The sequence below is a fragment of the Brachyistius frenatus genome, unplaced genomic scaffold (genome assembly GCF_029030835.1).
Source record: "Brachyistius frenatus isolate BFR_SWC_R1_liver_20210118 unplaced genomic scaffold, ASM2903083v1 Contig_21, whole genome shotgun sequence".
NCBI lineage: Eukaryota > Metazoa > Chordata > Actinopteri > Embiotocidae > Brachyistius > Brachyistius frenatus.
The window spans coordinates 4,453,466-4,473,881 of record NW_027210620.1 but is presented as its reverse complement, the minus strand read 5'-3'; the positions used below and the strand labels follow the sequence as shown (position 1 = coordinate 4,473,881).

Below are 20,416 nucleotides of genomic sequence, written 5' to 3'. Positions count from 1 at the left end.
GAGATCCGGTCCTGGTTTTCGGTGTCACCGCTCAGCTGACTTCGATGGGAGGCAGGTAAACTCTCCTCAGTGGATCAGGCTCCGGCTCCAGTCGCTACAGGTAGTTATAGTTTTTTTTTTCCGGGCTTTTATTTCTACTTTCCCCCCTACTTTTCCTTGTGTGTGTGTGTTTTTTCTTCTCTCTCTCCAGCTTGCGCCTGTGCCTGGTTGAATTTGAATAGACGTTGGGAGGCAACGTCTCCAGTGTGCCGCAGCACAAAGTCCCATGCTTTGAAAAACAAAAAAATATGGCGGGATTGAAGGATTACACTGCCTCGAAAATTACAGCAACCGCAGGAAGGCAGCTCGTCTTGGGTTTGTTTTAAAACTGTGTTTTTTTTGTTTTGTTTTTTGCGTGAAGACTTTTCGATCCCGCTGTAGTTACTGGCATGAAATAAGTATGCCCTTTCATCAGAGGAATATTGAGCCGCGGCGTGTGAGTAGGTTATCCGCGAGGGATGGCTGGAAACCGGTGGAGGACACCGGCAAACGCAAACTGAAAAAGCCTGTTTTATTCTCGTCTTTGGACGAGGTCGGCTGTCACACACTGACCAGCATTATTCACCAACTTTCCGACCTTTCCCGACATGCCAGCGACATCTTCCTGGGCATCGAGATGGAGGCAGGGATGGTGTTCAGAAGATCCTGCAGGATCCAGGGACGGCTGCACCTTCTGCAGAGTGAAATCTGCAAGCTTGACCCCAAGAAAGTCAAAATCCGTAAGTCTGCACTGTTGGTCACTTGATATGTTTATGCAGGAAACTTGTAACTCTTCTTTTGGCCTCCATAACAGCAATTCTGTTGGATAATTGGAGGTTTAGTGGGGAAACTAAACCTCTAATTGAGACCCACAGACATGTGATATGCGTTTTTATATATTTACATACATCTAGACTGACTACAGACCGTTGTTTTTCATTCGAGACATTGGGACTTGAATGAGGCAGGTGTAACTTTCTTCCAGAGATAGTCATCGGTGTAGAGAGGTGCTGGTCAGGTCCAAGGTGACTGTCACGTTTTGTCCGTTGGAAAGAACCAGGGAGGAGGGATTGGTGTCACTTGGCTTTGTTTGTCTTTGATTTAGACTTATGTTAATAGGGCCATTATGTCCTGTCAGAAATGATGGATTTCCTCCCAACCTACTGACCATCTGTCTTCAGGTCTTCAAAGGACACTGAGATCACAGAAGGCCCTCACAACCTTTGCCTCCTTTTCTTGCTGTTTTATTGATGTAAAAGAAAGTTGGTCAACACAGAGATTAATGGAAGATCAATGTCCAGACTTTTGATGCTTTGTGAGTAATTGTGCTTGCTGTTGTAAAGTTAGTCTCACAAACTAAGACATTGACTCAGACTGCAGTGACTGAGAGATAGGCCTTTTGAGTGAATACATATCTGCTTCTCTATACCGCTGCTTCCTATTAAACAGGTTATGTGGCCGTGTTTTCAAATTGAGGTGTTAAGGGACTTTGTTTCCTGTTAATTGTCTTAATGGCTTCTTTGTTTATCTGATTTGCCTCTGAAGCATTTGCTAAGAAAGGATTCAATAGACAAGCCCAAATTCCTCAGAACATTTGTTTGAGGAGGATCTCAGTTCTGATTCATTGGCTTTTGTTTCCTTTTTACTCTCCTCTTTCCTACATTTGTTCTGTATCGGTTCACACCGACTGTGACTCACCCACTCTCTCTCTCACTCACTCACGCATACATACATAGAATGAAATTACTTGATAAGCCGAGCAGACAGATGCCAGACAGAGGCGAATGTGATGTACGATGAGCAATAGATAACCACATACACAGACTGATACTCTGCCGAGCTGTGTTTACGGTGTACCCTCTGCCACCAGACACGGCCTCCGTCATCACACATCCTGACTCGGCCGCCGCTATTATCTGTACCTGTTGAAGTTTTGATGCGGTCCTGGACGGGTTTCTTCCAGTCAGTCAGTGCGAGCCAGCAGCTGAAGACAAGGTGTGAGAGAGCAGTCAGGAATGCGGGGTGTTGTGTTGTGATCTGCAGTTGCCAGCTCCCACACAGCCCCAAGGCCGGCGCAGGGCGCACGGAAGCGCCGGCTTTTAGATTCATTACAACACAGACATGCGAGTCTTTCCACACATAACAACACCTGCCTTTTGAAGCGCCCTCTGGCATTACTCTGGGAAGGGAGTCCCGGATTTGAATACGCCATACAGAACAGCTGGCGGAGTTGTTTTTGAACGGGCATCTGAATGAACGTTACTGTGCAGTGTACATGACTTCATGAACCAAAGCATCCATGGACATGCTTTGGTATTTTACAACCGCAGCCTCATGCTGTTACTCACTGGTTCCTAAAAGGGGAAATCAACACACTTTTAGTACTTCGTCTCGTGAGGCTTTTAAATCCTTGATGAGACTCTATGTTGCCTTTAGGGTAGTTTTGGCTACTGAGCCCTGAGGAATATAAAGTAGTACAAGATCAGCTCATAGTTTGAATATAAATGTCTAAGTGTTGCTGGTCACTCTGTTGTCTTCTACTACTGTGGGTCAGGATTCCTCCTCTAACCTCAGCTCCAAGATGGATCATGTTACTGCTAAAGGGGCAAAGAGGGGCCCCTATATACGCTGGGAGACCGACATTGAGAGAAGGGCGTATATAGTGAATGGCTGTGATTGTCTTGCTGTTTCTCTGCCTATGCACACTCAAAGTAATCAGGGGCTGTGTGAGCAGGAGACATTATAGGCAAATGGGATTTCCTCCTGGTGTGGGTTTGGACTGTCTCCTGCCGGAGTTAATCCATTTGTTGCTGAAGTATCGGGCATCCGGGCAAAGTTCAGAGATCGTTCGCTTGAGCGTCAGCGGGTAACACCTGACACTCAGAGTCAAGAGTTTAAACAAAGTCTAGTTTGGCTGGCTTGGATTTCTGCTGCAGGCCAACAAGGGTCATTTTAGCTGTGGTTGGGTTATTGATCTCTACTGTGATAATATTTTCATTGTATTCATGATATAAAATAAACATTTATCTTATTATGGTGCATCTATTGCCACATCATGTTGTTTATGACTATGTGAAGAAAATTGTGGGTGTTGATGAACATTTGCAACAAGAACATGAAAATTTGAAGTGACGTTTTCCCAATATAACAACTTTACATGTATGTGAGGACACAACTTGTAGAAACAGTTAACTAATCAAGTACTCTTAGATAACCCTGGCATCATGTCCATCAGGGCCGGATTAACCAGGTTTTGGGGCCCGACTAAAATAAACTGCATGACTGTTTCTCCCTCTTTCTGGTTATTGTGTCTTGTTTTTTTTTTCTCTCAGAAATTACAAATTATACATTCGATTAACTATAAATGTATTTAGGATTGCACACCATGTAACCATATTACAACTGGGTAAATTTGACATTTTTCCTCTTTACTAGATAGTAGTGCAGATGTCAGCTTAAGGCCCTTATTGTTTCAGTGCAGTTATCTTAGGACCCCAGAGGGTGTGTCTACACAGAGCGCCTTTCAGCCACATTTTTTAATTGTCCATTTCACACACTTCTGACTGAACCGACACCCTCCTATTTCAATCAGTGCAGCTGCTTTCTACACTGGCGGACCGACGGCTCGCGTTTTACTCGCACTTATTCAATTGTAAACGTGAGTCCTAGCACATTTTTATGCTTCTGCATTTCACCTGCATAACAACAGTGATTGTTTATGGGCCCTGAGTGCTTCCAAAACATGGCTGACCTACAGCTCAGTACTGTGCTGGACAGAGGGCCTCTCTGCATCACCCAACAACATGTCACAACTCTGACTTTTAGGTGAAACGTGCCTTTCAATATGTTTTAAACGCCAAGTCTCTGCTGCCAAATATAGCCCTGCTTTGAATTGGGAATACGCTATTTTAATGTTAAAAGTAGGTGACTAGTGAAGGTTAATTGGAGTTAGAGGCTGAGGGCCTCCCTGTCAGATATCTTGATACCCACTAGTTGGAGCTCAGAAACACACACACACACACACACACACACACACACACACACACACACACACACACACACACACACACACACACACACACACACACACACACACACACTGAGCAAAAACACGTTTCCAGCTGACCTGCTAATGTCTACAGTCCATCTTGTCTCTTACACACACAAATGACACACACACTGAGCATTCCTCCTCTATCCCTCAGACATTTATAGGCATATGTCTTTGCCTGATTATCTTTCATCTGGAGCAGGCTATCATGTTTAGGGTGTGTTGCTATGTTCAAGTGTTTCTCTAAGACCTTTGTGTGTGTGGGAATATACACTCTTGGCTTGTGTGTTGACGGACGTTTGAGGCTCAGGCTGGGGCTGCGAGCGTTAAACAGTACTCAAATAATGACTGGAAGTATACTGCATGAATGCAGTCCAAGTTGTGTCCAAAGGATAACAAATCACAATCATGGCTGGATAAACTAATTACTGTTTATTCTTTTTTTTAAATTTCTTTTCAAAAACACACACACACACACACACACACACACACACACACACACACACACACACACACACACACACACACACACACACACACACACACACACACACACATACACACCCTTGTTTATCCTACCTCAATTCCCCCTAGTCACTATTCACTCAGGCCCACTGAGGTCCCCTCCATTCATTGATAGAGAATCATTACGCAGTCAGAATCCTCAAGTCAGTTCCCACAGGGCTCGTTCCAGCCAAAGGAGCCTGGCCTGGTTCTAGAGGTCGACCTGCTCCCATGAGGGACAAAAGAGATGGGTCGAGACAGATGGAGAAAAAGAGAGACAGAGAGGGAAAAGTTAGAGAAAGAAAGGGGAAATGACTGGGAAAGGGCTGTAGCATTTTAATAAGTGGAGGGATTTTGCCACCGAACTGCATCTGACTTGGATTGTGTGTGTGTGTGTGTGTGTGTGTGTGTGTGTGTGTGTGTGTGTGTGTGTGTGTGTGTATGCCGCCCTCTCTCACGCCTTCGTGCAGACCTCCCAGGATTTAAACATACCCCATGCCAGGGCACAGAGGAGTGTTATGAGTGAAAGAGTGAGCAACAGCTAAAGTTCTTCATCTTGAGTGTCACTTCTAAACATGTATTGTGAGTTCGTCCTTGCTTAAGTATACACGCATGCATTTCTCTCAGCAGGCTGCCAGTGTAGCAGAAGATTCTTGTTGATTATCACGTGACATCCCGAATCCAGATGCTACTGCTCAGCGTCGTCCTGCAGTTTTCTGCTTAATAAAACTTAATCTGTCAGAGACCAATTTGCAGTTGATGGTATGAGACAGTAAAGTTAATAAGAAAACGGCTAAATTTAGAGTTGTGTGTGTGTGTGTGTGTGTGTGTGTGTGTGTGTGTGTGTGTGTGTGTGTGTGTGTGTGTGTGTGTGTGTGTGTGTGTGTTTAAGCCCTGATTTGAGCAGCAGCGTTAACCAGATCACTCTACAGTATACACAAGAGTATTTTATCACTTCTTTCATGCCAGCATTAGAGGATGCTCAGATTCAGTTCATGGCTTTTCATATGAGTATGAATGGACTGTAGTCAGACTGTTGAGATTTAAACAGAGAGATCTGTGATATACTTATAGGAAGTAATACAAAATATCATAGAGGATTAGTGTTCAGAAGACAGATAATGAACGTGACCTGTAAATCCACTTCCCAAACTTCTTGTCCACTATAAATATCATTGGTTTGCTGGTACATGATTTAGGCATGGCTGGCCGCACGCAGCATAAAGTCTACTTTCAGATTTTGCTATTGCTGTCACCACACGCGTGTGGATCTCTTCCCACAGTCAGAGAACCCACATGCAGGACTTACAGGTTGGCAAATTGGCAAGTTGAGGGTGCTGTGGGGTAATCCAGGGTTTAACCATCCAGCAGGGAGATGAGCAAGATTTAATCCCTGCTGTAGTAACCTCTGCCCAAGAGAGGATGGAGTGGGACATCCCAAGGGTTCCTGGAGCACACTGGTTATTGCTTTTGTTTTTATTTAGATGTTCCCATGTGTGTATAATTGTACAGTGTACGTTTGTGTGCATGGATACATGCATATGCACTTACAGAATTACATTTTACACCTGATAACACATCTCAATACAGGCCCAGCACAGTATTTGTTAATGTCCATTAAAGTGTATTCTTTTTTTCTTTTTAAGTACAAAATGCAGTCAGTGTCAGAATGAATTAACTATATGGACAAAATAGGTTCAATTACCAGCCAAACCTCATTTTGCATGTTTGTATACTCTTTTACAAATGTTAAATTTAACATCAGAAAGCTGAAATATCCCCCAAATCATTTATGGGGCCTGAACCGTCAGAAAAATGTCAGAGAATTGTGAAAATCGTGAACCAATGTTTCCCAAAGCCCAAGCTGCAGCCTAAAATATCTTGTCCCGACCAACAGTCCACAATCCATCGATACTCAGTTCATGATCACGGAGGACTGAAGGAACCAGAAATATTCACATTTAAGAAGCTGAATCAGAGAAGTTTAAAGTTTTTTCATAAAAAAAGAAGAAATTGAAACAATTTATTGATTTTCTTTCTTCACCCAATCAATGAATCAACTCATCGTCTCAGCTGTGTTTTAAAGTTTACTACATGTCAGGGTAGTGGAACTGTAGAAAAGCTGAATGTACTGTATAAATAATATGCAGATATGTTACTGGCCCTTTGCCACAATTCTGGAGTGCAGTTGAAGAGATCAAGTCGAGGTCATGGTCCAGATTTTACACAACTATTGTTTTAGAGGGAAAGTATCACAAATAGCCAGATGTTCGGGTCCAAATGTTTTTCCGCTGGAGAGAGAAACTCACTGCATATCTCAGGTGGAGTCTCTTCAGAACAGATTAGTCTCTTCTTGGCTTCACTCCACAACTTTTGCCCCGGCAAACTGTAGAAAGATTATATACTACTATAACAAGTCTGACAAAACATGTTCACAGCTTGTTTATGTGTTGCTGTGCATATGAGTGTGTGCACAGATGTGACCTGATAGTTCAGCGTATTCTATTGTCAGCCACTCTCCTTTTTCGCCTCAGCTTTCCATCCCTCCTTCCTCTGTCGTAAAGTCTCTTCCTCTCTCTCGCTCTCTCTCTCTCTTACTCCTTGCCCTGGATCTCTGTCCCTTTCTTTCTTCCTGTTGTTTCATATGGTTCCCAGTCCTTTCCTCTCTCATCTCTGTCCATCCTCTACACTTTGATGTCAACGATCATACTGCCACGCTGACCACAACAAAGACAAGGCCCCTGCTCGCCCTTCATCTTTCCTTAGCTCTGTCTCTTTTATAGTCAGTTTTTGTCTCGCTCCATACATCTCTCTTTTCTGTCTCTGGCTTTTTTCTTTTCTTCCATCTTTGCACATTTTAATTACACATCTCTTTTCAAATGTGTTTAACATTCATGCTTGTAATGTAGGACTTTTACATCTTTCCACCTTTCTGTTACCGTTGGGTGGACGATCGTATTAAAAACATTTTCACTTCATCAGCATATAAGCTTTACAAGCTGATGAATAACCTGACAGACTGATACTCCAAATCACATCCTCATTTACAGTTGCTCATATTTCAAAAGTTTTTCAAAGTAAAGTTTTGTTAATGTCTGGAAAAACATGTGCTATAGCCTGCAGATACCTGATTATTAAACTAAGCAGGGCAAGTTTATTTGTGCTGCACCTTTTATAAGGAAATTCAAAGTGCTTTACACATAAATGATCAACAAAGGAAATAAAAACATTTGTAAAAATATCAGAAATATGAATGACAAAGAAAATGTAAAGGGTATTATATAATCTTAATTAAAAGTAATAGTAAGCAGATTGGTCCTTCATTTTGATTTTAATGTGGTCACTTTGTCTCAAGATTTCTGTCTGTTGGCGGTTTGTTCCCCTACGACCCGCATAGAAACTGAAGGCAGCTTCACTAAAGTAAGGTTTAACCAGCCGACCTAAAAGGTCTGTTCATAAAGGGTCAGCATATCCAAGATGTTCTGTGGGCCAAAACCGTTCGATGAATTATGGACAAGAAGCAGTATTTTGACAGACTGATGACCAGTGCAGTGGTTTGAGAACTGGTGTGATCTGTTTTGGTGTTTGTTGAGGCTCTCCTGGGATGTTGTTGGCTTGGGTTGTTTCTGTCTGAAGTGCGGGGAAGCCAGGAGGCCTCCGTGTAGCAGCTGTAGACGACAGCTGCTTGGAGATATACAGTAGCAGTGTAGTGTTAGAAAGAGTGAGAATACAGTTTTCTATCGTAAATGAGTGGGAATTGTTAGGTTCCTCTGTATAATGTGGTAGAGTTTTGTTGTAACGACTTTACCGTGTTAAGTGCCCTGACATTTATATGAATAAAGTTGAAATTAAATTAAATATGAGTAATAAGAGGCTGTTTTAATTCATGGAAATGTATTCATGCAGTGCCAAATTAAAGAAAATAGATGAAGGTTGATGGTTGCTACCAAAAGTCCAGCATGTGTCTCTGTCAGTCAGGTCTCAGGTCTTTACTGTGGCAGCTCAGTCACTGCCTGATACTTAAAATGTAAAATCATTTTTTACTTGAAAACCTGCATCTTTGGATTTAGTCCTTTCCTTCTTATCTGGTGAATTTATGTTAAAGCTTACTTCTTGTGGCAGCTACCGTGTACTGCACTTTTTTTTTTTTTTTTATCCCCTTCACATGAACCAACATCCTGGGGAAAATCCCATGTTTGCAGTTGTTCTGTGTCGATTCAGAACAGTTATCTGATGTGGATATGCAGCCCTGTTGTTGACATGGGCTGGAGGAAGATACCTGCATTGCTTGGCAACTGCCACTTCACGACAGTAAACCTGTTGCAGCATTTCACAAGTTTTTTATCAAGTCTGAATAAAAAAAGGAAGGAACAACTTCCACTTTTGATAGCGGCAAAATAAAGGATGCACTATGTCCTCTGTCATATCAGTTTATCAGTGATGTGTAGAAGAGGCAGATAGATTTAGACAGGCAGGCAAACGCACATCCATCCATACAGCACATGATGACACACTGCAGCAGGTGGAAGCTCATCTAACAGGAACATAAAGCCTATTGTTATCCTGCATCTACACTCAACTGCACTCAAGGCCGGGAAACACACACACACACACACACACAGAGGAAAAATAAACAAGGATTTTTTTTTTTTTTTTTTGCCACATCTGTCACTTGTGCCACTTAACCAGCACACACATGGAGACACACATCCCTGCACTCAAACTGAGTGACATGTGACATGTACTGTAGCCATCCTCATGAGTCACATTAACAGAGATGAAATGTAATGGGCTAGTAGGTAACAAATAACAACATAGACCACAGAGAGCCAAGAGCTCCCTTGAATCTGCTGCGTAGACTCAATGCAGCAGTTGAATTTGGGTAAAAGCTGAATATTTGCATGTTAAAACTATTCAGGGGAAGTTGCGGTGGAGCTTCTGCTATATTTGTATTGGCAGAAAATTCCTCAGAAACAGCTGTCGGCTGGCTCTTCAGGCATAATTTTAGTCTTGTAAACATCGATGACATTAGCCAACCTGAATTCCCTCAGCTGAATAAACAAGCTGCGTAACAAGAGGGTGATTAAGGTTTATTTTGTCAGACTAGTGGACGTGATGTTTAATATTTGAGGGACGTTGTATAATTTGTTCATTCTATCATGTGCGTTGTGCAACTTGTGACGCCGCCACTTGATCTTCTTGCTTGTAATGATGCAGTCTAGCCGTCTGTAGATGGATGATTGTCTAAAAGATGCAGAAAATGTAAAAGTAGATGCATTTTATTTGGAAGAAAAAACTATTTTTGTGATGGAAAAGTCCCATATTTGAGTCAGACGTATCAACCGTGTTAGTGGAGATGGTGGCGGTGAGAGGCAGGTTATTGTGATGAGTTGTGTTCACTGTAGCTGCTGGGAGTCTGTACCGAGAGAGTGGTCATCGTGATGTGAAATTGTCACATATAAGACTGTTATCCAATATTATAACAAACATTACAAATAGGGATTTACTGCTCATAGAATTTTTTTGTACTTTTTAATTTTAATTATAAAATAAGTCAATCTCCCCAGTCACTTGGATTCTGTTTTTCCAAAAGCATTATTTATTGTCTTGGTCACCTCCCTGACCTCTCTGTGTTTGTGTTTGAGTGGAAACATAATCTGTTGTCCTCAATTCCTGCCAACGGTCCAAGGGTCCATTGATGCTGACCTGGGTTATTATATACATACCCCACCCCCCACTGTAGGACTCCCATCAGTGATTACAGTATGTGGCTTTGGTTGTTGCACTTTTGTCAGACCACTGTAAACATCAATGCCGGTCTGTGCCACTTTAATGTTTATTTCTGAATTCAACGCTATATTTGGAGTCAAGATTGTTTCTATCAGACTTATTTTAATAACAGATCATAATGAATATCCCAAAAGTAGAGAAAGAGGTCAAACTGGACTGTACAGTGTAAATTGCGAGAGTAGAAAGTATGTAGAATATGTGAAGACATACTGACATGCATCATCTTCAATTTTCTAGTGAACAACATATGACATATTTCTAATTTCTCTGTTCAAATAATCAAATATCGATTAAGATGGATCAACCGTGAAAATCCAGACTTTGTTTGGGTTAGAAGGAATAATTTCAACCACTCGACGTCCGAGTTCCTCCTGACAGTTTTTACAGGCATCAGACCTGCTTAAATCTCTCTGTCTGACTTTGTGTCTACTGAGTCACTAAAACATACCGTATGTGACTTAAAATAAAATATGGATTGTCTTCTCTCTCTTCTGTGTTGTTTTAGTGGAGCGTTTCCTCTCTGTCTCGCTCTCTTTCTGTCATTGTGTTTGCCTTGATTCATAATTTCCAAAATGTAAAATTTCCCTCTGTTCTTCCCTCTCCTTTTTTAAGCTTTAAGGGTGTGTTTGGTTCGGACATGTCAGCCTACAGCTGAACACTTTGACACAGTTGGAAGAAAGGAAAACAGACATGCACACACATCCACAGAGCGTCAGCCGAATTTATTTACAGTGCTAATTGTCTATTAATCCCTCAAAACAAATAGGCCATGATGTGATGTTTTTGTCTCCTCCTCTGTCGCCGCCAGCAGATTCTTTGCTCGTCATCCATCTTACGCTGTCTCTCCAGAAGACTGCATGGCGTGTGGGCATGTGTGTGTCTGCGAAAGTGTGGGTCCCTGTGAAATATGACATACTCCACGCAGGAATCCCCATTGACTACTGCATCTTCCTCTGCAGCAGCTTTAGCTATCCGCCTCATCCACAGAGACCTCATTGTGTGTTTTTGTGTGAATGTGTGTGTACATGTGTTCACTTTAACTTACTTAGAGTGTCCGTTTATCAGTATTTGCCATGATATAAGGACTACTGCTGCCCATGTACCATTTATACAGGCTCTTTCTGAGGGAAGTGTAGTGTTGCGTGTCTGCATATGTTTGACTCAATTTACAGACAGCACTGACTGTTGCTGTCACAGGTTAAAATGTCACCACTGGGATATTACATCACATACAGCTCATTAATGTAAAGACAATATGTAAAGCTTCACTGAAACTTTTGTCCCTTGGACCGTAAGCGAACTGTGCTTCTGTAGTTCAGCAGTGAGGAGACTCTTCTTTAAAGAAATGATCAAACTGATTGCATGATGTTAATTATTTCAGCTAAACCTCTTATGCATATGAAATCAATATTATGAGCTCATTAAGATCATAGTTGTGAATAACATCTTCTCTTAAGTAAAACTCGGCATGTTACAGCTTTTATTTCAGCGTCAGAACATTTCATGTATTCTGCTCCTCTTCTGTTTTTGAGGTTGTAGCTACAAGTTGTGAAAATTAATTAGACCAGCTTAATTAAAGTTCATTTTGATTAATTTAGCAGCTGAAAAGCTGTAATTCTGGCTTCTCGCCCAACAACAGCTGATCACAGATCGGATCTTTGAGTTGTTGGAATTTAACCTGCTAATGGTGAAGGCTGAGATCCGATAAGTTGATTTGACAGTGATTTATTTGTGTGAGCAAGTCTGATAGATAGACACAGATAACGAGCTGATGAGCTTGTAGATGACGCAAAACAAACCGGTAAATGTGATAAAACACTGCACAAACTTGCATACAATCCTAGCATGGTCGGACACACACACACACCTCATGTCAAAGAGCACTAATCACAAGTGAAAGTGTTTGAAGCCAAAGAGAGACAGTGTGCCTCAGTCCTCCAGCAGAATATGCTGCAGCATTGTAATGACATATTGGATGAGAGTGTATTAACATTTACAGATGCATTTAGTTGTGCTGGATTTGTGAAAATCAACTATTGAATAGCTTAAATGTTAAAACCTACAAGTTTACACACACACACACACACACACACACACACACACACACACACACACACACACACACACACACACACACACACACACACACACAGAATTTCTGTGTAATCCCACACATCTGTATGCTGGAGTGGTCTTCTAGAAATCCAGCTGTTTTGTCCGTGTGTGTGTGTGTGTGTGTGTGTGTGTGTGTGTGTGTGTGTGTGTGTGTGTGTGTGTGTGTGCGTGTGCGTGTGTGCGTTCAAAAGAACAAGAGAGCACATATAGAGAGGCCGTCCTATGCCACACAGTGAGAGGGGATTTTTGGAGTCACGGATGGGGATTATGTGGAACATTATTTAATGCGACTGCAGAATGGTTAATCTCCTTTAAACCCTGCTGGAGTCTGCACGCCCATTCCTGTTACTGCCCAGTAATGGAGGCAGCAGTGTATGTACAATAGGAATACATTTTTGTGTGTCTGTACTTGCGTCTTACCTGTTGGTTTGTAAGTAAGAGGGGTGTGGAGACGTGTCTGTCAGTGATTTCTTTAGACAGTTGGCATTTTAGCTCGATATAAAACTGGATGTTGAAGTTCAGCGAGTGAGTTCTGCTCATGTATTATGGCCACACTGGCATTTTGCTGCTGCTGTTGTTGTTGGCTTGACTCTTTCTCTGTCCCACACAGTGATGTTTGTGCTGATCTGCAGATTCAGATTCAGATCTGGTCAGATTAGAAATTTTAACTTCCTTCTTTTTGGCTCCTAAGACCGTATCAGCAATTGGTGCTGATGAGGTGAAGGAAGTTGTTTGGATTCAAATGGTCGTCAAACCTTTTGGTCACAGACCTGCATGTGTACTTTAGAGGCTGCTGCCGGCTAATGTCCTGCTGTATTGACTCAGCTGTGGTTTTGACCTTCTCCTTCTGTGTGTGAAAGGAGGCTGAGTGTGTGTGCGCGTGTGACTGTGTGTTTCTGTGTCTGTGTGTATGTGCTTGATTAAGGGCTGCAGGCTTTTAGCATTATAGCTGTCAGATTTGGTCTGTTTCTTACAGCCTCAGGTGTTTTTTCTGTTACAAAAGTTGACAGATACCAAGTGATGTAGTACAATAAAGCTTCCAATGTGTGTGTGCTGCTCACCCATGTCTGCATTTTCTCAGGAAGAAGGGGAATATTGACTCTTATTACCATTTAATAGCGACAGTTTGTCCAATTGTTGCCCAGATAAGCTTGTGGCACTGGTACTCAATCCCCAACAACTTTGTTATCTGCTATGGATAAAAGTCTTTGGAAACGTGTTTTGTACATGTCACAGAAAAGCTAAAGATTAAGATGATTGTGGTCAAATTTAGCTGTAAAATAAAGAAACTGAAAATCTAACAACAACTATCAATGATTATTTTCAGTAAAACAGTACATGCCCATAATTTAAAAGCTGAAACTTGGGAATCTTTATTAAAATGAATTAAACAATTGATTATCATAATAGTTGCCTATTAGTTTTCTGCCTATTGACTGATTATCAACTAATTGTTTCAGCTCCAACATTAAAATGATATTATATATCAGGTTGGTAATCCAGCGGTCCATTTCTTAATGATTAAAGTCGAATACAAGAAAATTTTAATTTATATAAATTTTAATTATAGTCCACATAAATATGTGACGTTTTATGTCTTAAATTTAGGCTTTAAGACTTATTTTCGTGCCTAACAAAACCCCTTCACATGCAGACTTATGAATGTTATGATCTGTTAGTTGTAACATAAAGTCCAACACTTGTTCAGTGTGATAATCAGGTCAATGATCTTCGTACTGAAAGGATCTGAAGGTATTGTTCCAGCTGTAGGACGTGAGGCAGTCTCGTGGTACTGTAGTGTATCAGGTAACTATTGTTGGGCACCTGTCAGAGGTGTCATCGGGGCAGAGGCAGTTTCACTCGTGTCAGATTCCCTGCTGTTTTTGTGAAGGATCTGGTTCCTACTTTAGAGCCACTCTTCCTGTGTTCTGGATATTAATGTTTGCATCCTTGGAGATGTGCTGTTTTTGTACCTGTGCAGGTTGCATTTTGTTTTTTGTTCAGTTGTGCTTCTGTTTATGTTGAGCTGAAACAATTAGTAATTTAATGGATTTTTTTGGTTTTCAGAAAATAGATAGTCGATGATCCCACAGAGTGGGGAGCCTGCACTTTGTAATGTGTCAGATGATTTAAACCAGAAACACACAATTATCTCCAACCAAGACTTTTAACCTTTCAAAACACTGAGTCTGTCTCCTCCACAGGGTGGGTGGGCAATATGGCCCTAAAACTATATCATGATATTTCAGGGTATTTCAGCGATAACAGTATTCTTAATAATCTGGCCAAATACTGAAAAATATTTCACTAATGTCAAGTTGGCCTAAATGAAATGTTTACCTTTCAGCCATCTTTGTTGCTGTGCGTAAATTGATTTATGTACGTGATATCAAGAGAAAGGTTATGACGTCATTTCATCAATGTTTTTTTTTTTCTTTTATCAAACTAGAAATTATATTAATATTATTTTGAATGATATAATATGGCACATGTGTAACACACACCCCTAACACACACACACACACACACACACACACACACACACACACACACACACACACACACACACACACACACACACACACACACACACACACACACACACACACACACACACACACACACATCCCTCCTTCGTTTGATCCGTTAGCCTCAGTGAGGCCCACAGCAGCTAACAAGCCAGCACCACATAAAAGAAAACCCCCCCCCCCCCTTCTTTTCAGTTAAGCACCCTCAACCCCAACAGTGAGCCCCTACTCCCTGCTAGAATTGTGCTGAATTAACCCAATCAGCTCCTGCTGTCGGGGCTGCACCTCCTCTCCAGCCCCAACCTCTTGGGACTGTTAGAAAAACTTGGTTTAAAGGCTCAAAGATCCTGGATGAATTTGGGGTAGAGAGGCAGGTCAATCAGCCCGGTGAGGACTCTCGCCTTTGGGAGCAGCAGTCCTCCGGGCCCTCGAACCCCTACAAGTCTGGAGATGAGACTGAGGGCCTTTGTTGTGGGGAGACTGAGATAGTGATGAGCGGTGTGGATTGAAATGTCAGATTCCCCAGGGCTGGGAGGAAAAGAGAAATCCATTAATCTTTCTCTTTTATCAATCATTTATGAATATGTCTGGTCTTTGTTCTGAATCCTCCTATCTTATTGCCATTTTGTCTGTGATGATATCGCCTCTTTTCAACCTTTTTGTCTTTATTTTTCCCTCTTTTTAGCTACTTTTTCATATAAGTTTCACTGCGACTGGTTTCATCTTGATCATACTCCAGGACGAACACTGATCGCAGATGCAAACATGCATACATACTGTAATCGAGGTTGTGGGTACACAGACACACACCACACATAAGCACAAAAAAAAAATCTGATACTGACTTCTTGATAGTTAGAAGGAAAGCTCCTATTTCAATACAAGCAGAAGTCCTACATAGTTTTCACTCTTAGGCACAGTTCAATAGAATGTCCGCCTCTTTTCCCTTTGTTCACTTTCTTTGACTCCACTTCAAAACCAGTCTGTCCAACTGTGGTATTTAGTACATTTTCACTCCTCTCTCTTCCTTCTCCTTTCACGCTTACTCTTCCCTCTACTTGCATTTTGTGCTCTTTTTTTTTTTTAAAAAAGCGTTTTTTGGACTGATCTGTATGCTCTTGAGTCTGACAACTCAGACAGGACTATACACAACAGAGAAAAATAGAGACTAATTCCCTCTGGCAGACCAGCACAGTTACACACTTAAAATTGCATACACACACACACACACACACACACACACACACACACACACACACACACACACACACACACACACACACACACACACACACACACACACACACACACACACACACACACACACACACACACACACACACACACACACACACATTCTTGGCCAGTCTTGAGGCCTCCCAGCATGCTGACCACTCTGCAGCAGTCCCAACTCAGTGGCTCAATAGGCAGAGAGAGAGAGAGAGAGAGAGAGAGCCACAACAGGGAGTGAGCGGAAATGAGAGGATAAGCTTGAGGAGCTAAGAAGGTGAGAGGAGGATGAAATGTAAGAATAGAAGTGTCAGAGAGTGCTGCATTAAAGATGAGGAATTCAGAAAAAAAAAAAGAAGGATTTTAAGCTGTAAGCACGTGTTTAACTACACGTTTTAGTGCCCTCATGTCAGAAACTGATGAACTAGTGATGACGACTGAAGTTAGGCTGAAACTAACTTTTTTATGATAAACTTTTATATATTTATCATTTATCAACTAACAGAAATTGAAAGATTCACTGGTTCCAGCTTGTCCATATGGTCTGGTTTTCTTGTTTATGTGAAACTAAACTGGATATGCTTAAAGTTTAGACTGTTGGTCAGACAAAATGAGACTATTTAAGACATCACTGTGGACCTTGTGAACGTTTGATGAACATTTTTGGCTGGACTGCAACAGTCACACTGACTCTGTGAGTGAGTGATCGTAGTTTATCTGTTTGAAATGAAAAAAAGCAACAGAGAAGCTCAGACTTTCATGTTCCCCGCAACTTCCTCCGACTCATCACGGTGGAACCACAGCTGCTCCGCCATCTTATTGTTTCAGTCATTACCAAAGGTTTATGACCATAGGTGAGGGTGGGGATGTAAAGCTTTGCTTTACGGCTCAGCTCCTCAGCTCTTCAGCCAAAACCATTTTCCCGCCTCAACTGTTCTGTTCTCAATAAGGTCACAGTGGCTGGAAAGCAATACTTAACATCTACCAAAAGATGAATAAATGCAATTTATATCAATACTTAAAAAGTTTCTCTAAATGAGTGAGGTCTGGAGATTATCTGGAGTTTTAGGGATTCAAGGTGTTTGGAAAAACAGTATAGAAAGCCCAATATTATTCCGCATATGCACCATTTTAATCCCAGAATTAATTTTTTTTTGTAGAAAATAATCTATTTAGAAATTTGACATTTCAATGAGTCTATGGATGAGGAAAAGAATTGGAGAGGAAATTCAGAGGTCGATGAATAGAAGGTCAGAGGTCAGACGGAAGGAGCACGATGAAGGGAGAGAGGGAAGAAAGGTGCGGGGAGTTTATGGTAAACAGCCACTAATAACCTAACTGGGTGTCCTAATTGGTCAGGGGTGTGTGTGTGTGTGTGTGTGTGTGTGTGTGTGTGTGTGTGTGTGTGTGTGTGTGTGTGTGTGTGTGTGTGTGTGTGTGTGTGTGTGTGTGTTGGAGAGAAAGTAAGGGTCTTCAGGAAAACAGCTGTCTGCGTGGCTTCTTAAGGCTGGGGGGTCGGAGGGAGCCCCCGTAACCAGCTCAGCCATCTCAACACACACACTGGCACACACTCCCTGTGTCTTCACCATATGGAAACCCAACCCAGTAGGCCTTTCATGTGGTTGCGGGTTCGGGGAAGGCATGGGAGGGGAGGCAATTTCAGGAGCAGGGAGGTGACACACGGGGTCTAAGCTGCACTCCTCCTCCACTCTTCCTCGTCTCATCCCTTTGTTTCAGCTCAAGACTTGCACAAGTTGGGGTTCGTCATTTTTCAGGGGCTTGAAGCAACAGAGCGGTTTCGTGGTTTGGACTAAACCCCAATAGTTCCTCGTTTGCTGCCAGAGTTTGGGCGGAGCGCTTTGGGTGTAGTTGACTTAAGTTTTGCCACATGTGCGGTTTAGCAATTAAAGGTCGCACCCCAATACTTTGTGAAAAGCTTTTTTGCCCACTGACTCTAAACACTGATGTAATACATGTGGATTGACATTTTCTAGTTCTCAAATTAATTATGTAACTTCTAAATACCTTATGAATACAAATAAAAAGTTCAAAATCACCCCAATCTACAAAGTCCAGTTTTACATGTGGTGCCGCCCAGTTCAGCCTCTCTACCCTTCTCATTTAATCTCTTCCCCCTCATCACCCGGTCTCACACAGAAGCCCATTGTATATGAGCTCACGTCTACCAGCGACTCACAGCGTGGCCCAGACAGCTTGAAACGTAGTAACTCCACAAGTCACACACACACACACACACACACACACACACACACACACACACACACACACACACACACACACACAGACACACAAAAATGTACCACTTCGTTCTCTGTGGCTGCCTTTTCCTTGTGGGTCACTGGGACACTGTAAATGGAATCAGGTCACATTTCCATAGACAAATGTCGAGTGTGGACTTTAGAGTCACCATAGAGGATGTGGTGTTTGTATTTCGAAACTTTAAATACCTTTATAGGATTATCATATCTGGTTTCTGTGCATGGATCCCATCCTTTCCCTCAGGTGTGTGTGTGTGTGTGTGTGTGTGTGTGTGTGTGTGTGTGTGTGTGTGTGTGTGTGTGTGTGTGTGTGTGTGTGTGTGTGTGTGTGTGTTTTCTCTCTGTCTTGTATCACTCTCAAGAAAAACTATTCCTTTCTGTTCAGCAATTCTTTCCTCCTCTCTCCTCTTTAATTTGTTTTTTATTAAGATAACTCTGATAATGATAGGAAAGAGCTGTAAATTATGGTCAACATTAATAAACACAGTTATTAGTCTTCTTGTCTTTACTCACCCGTGTGATTATGCAATTTCACTGTTTGCATCTGGTGTCAACTTTGTAAAGGCATTACATAGAGCTGATTAGTAACCACTGAGTACACTTGCAGCGTTTTACATTAGTTTGGCTCACGGCTATGGTCTCAGCCACATGATTCATTGATTACTTTCTGGCACCAGACAGGAATAGTGCACTGTTTCTCAGGCTAACAATGTCAAACAGCCGAACAAAAAAAAATTAACGCCTGATGCAATAATTACTTTTTGTCATCTTGAGGAGAACAAAAGGGCAAAACATATCCATGAAGAACTAATCATGAGCGGTGGGAGTGTCACCCTCTTTGTAACAGGACGTGATGCAGCTTACAAGAAACATGGCCTTTAGTTACTGCAGGCCCTGCTTGGTTTAATGCAGTCAGTCATCTCCACTAAAGTTTCTTCACTAGTAGTTATTACAATTTGATTGCCATTCTTTGATATGATGATATTTTGACAATAATTGATGTTTTTAAACCCAAGTCTTACCCATAATAGGCCTTTTTCATAGCTGACATTTTGAACTGTCACATATAGCAGGAACAACGTCAGGGTTACTGATAACATTAACAATGGCCCTGTTTTATTCAGCTGTCTCAGTAAACCATGAGTGTCAGGAACCTGAAAGTGAAGCAGTTTTTAATTGATCATTTTTGATCATTACGTTATCTGTCCTCTGCCTGTTATAACCAGACTTCTGACTTTGAGTCATCATAATAAATTTGATGGTTTCACTTCCATATTGAGATTTGGAAATTGCTGACCCCTAAAAACTCGATTTTCAGTTTCCAAATGTGTGTGGTTCCTAAATTTTCCTTTACAATGGATACGCCTAACAGCTTCTTTCTGCAGGAAGTATTGGCAATTATAAGTTCAAATGTTTAATTTACTCCTGAACACACACACACACACACACACACACACACACACACACACACACACACACACACACACACACACACACACACACACACACACACACACACACACACACACACACACACACACACACACACACAATCATTGCTGTCACTGGTACTACTTCTAAGACTTCCCCGTTGCATTTAAAAAGAGCTGAACCGCTGAGAGAGGACACAAACACAGTTCTTCATATGCGTGGTCAGTGTGCCCTGCTGCTGTGTGGTGGTGACATTTAGCTATTGCCCTCTGTTTCTGTCTTCTCTCTGCTGTAACCCTCCGCTGATACAGTCCAGACATCCACTGCAGCCTCATGGAGCAGCAACTATAACTGGACAGTGTCCTTAGACAAAGTGCTACTTCTTCTCATTGCTTGTTTGTTCCATTAAATACAGCATGATCAAATATTTGTACCAAACTCTGGTGCCAAACAGCAAGGCTTTTTTTCTG

At 41.8% G+C, this 20,416-nt stretch overlaps 1 protein-coding gene across 2 annotated transcripts in view; it reads left to right on the top strand.

Annotated features, from left to right (window-relative positions):
• The first annotated feature begins 228 nt into the window (after window positions 1-228).
• The window catches only part of nhsl1b (NHS-like 1b), a 104,315-nt gene continuing 84,127 nt past the window's right edge, over window positions 229-20,416 (top strand). For both annotated transcript variants that reach the window (XM_069696597.1, XM_069696593.1), the window contains exon 1: window positions 229-758. In XM_069696597.1, the coding sequence (XP_069552698.1) occupies window positions 440-758 (319 nt within the window). In that variant the 5' untranslated portion in view covers window positions 229-439. The remainder of the gene's footprint in view (window positions 759-20,416) is intronic.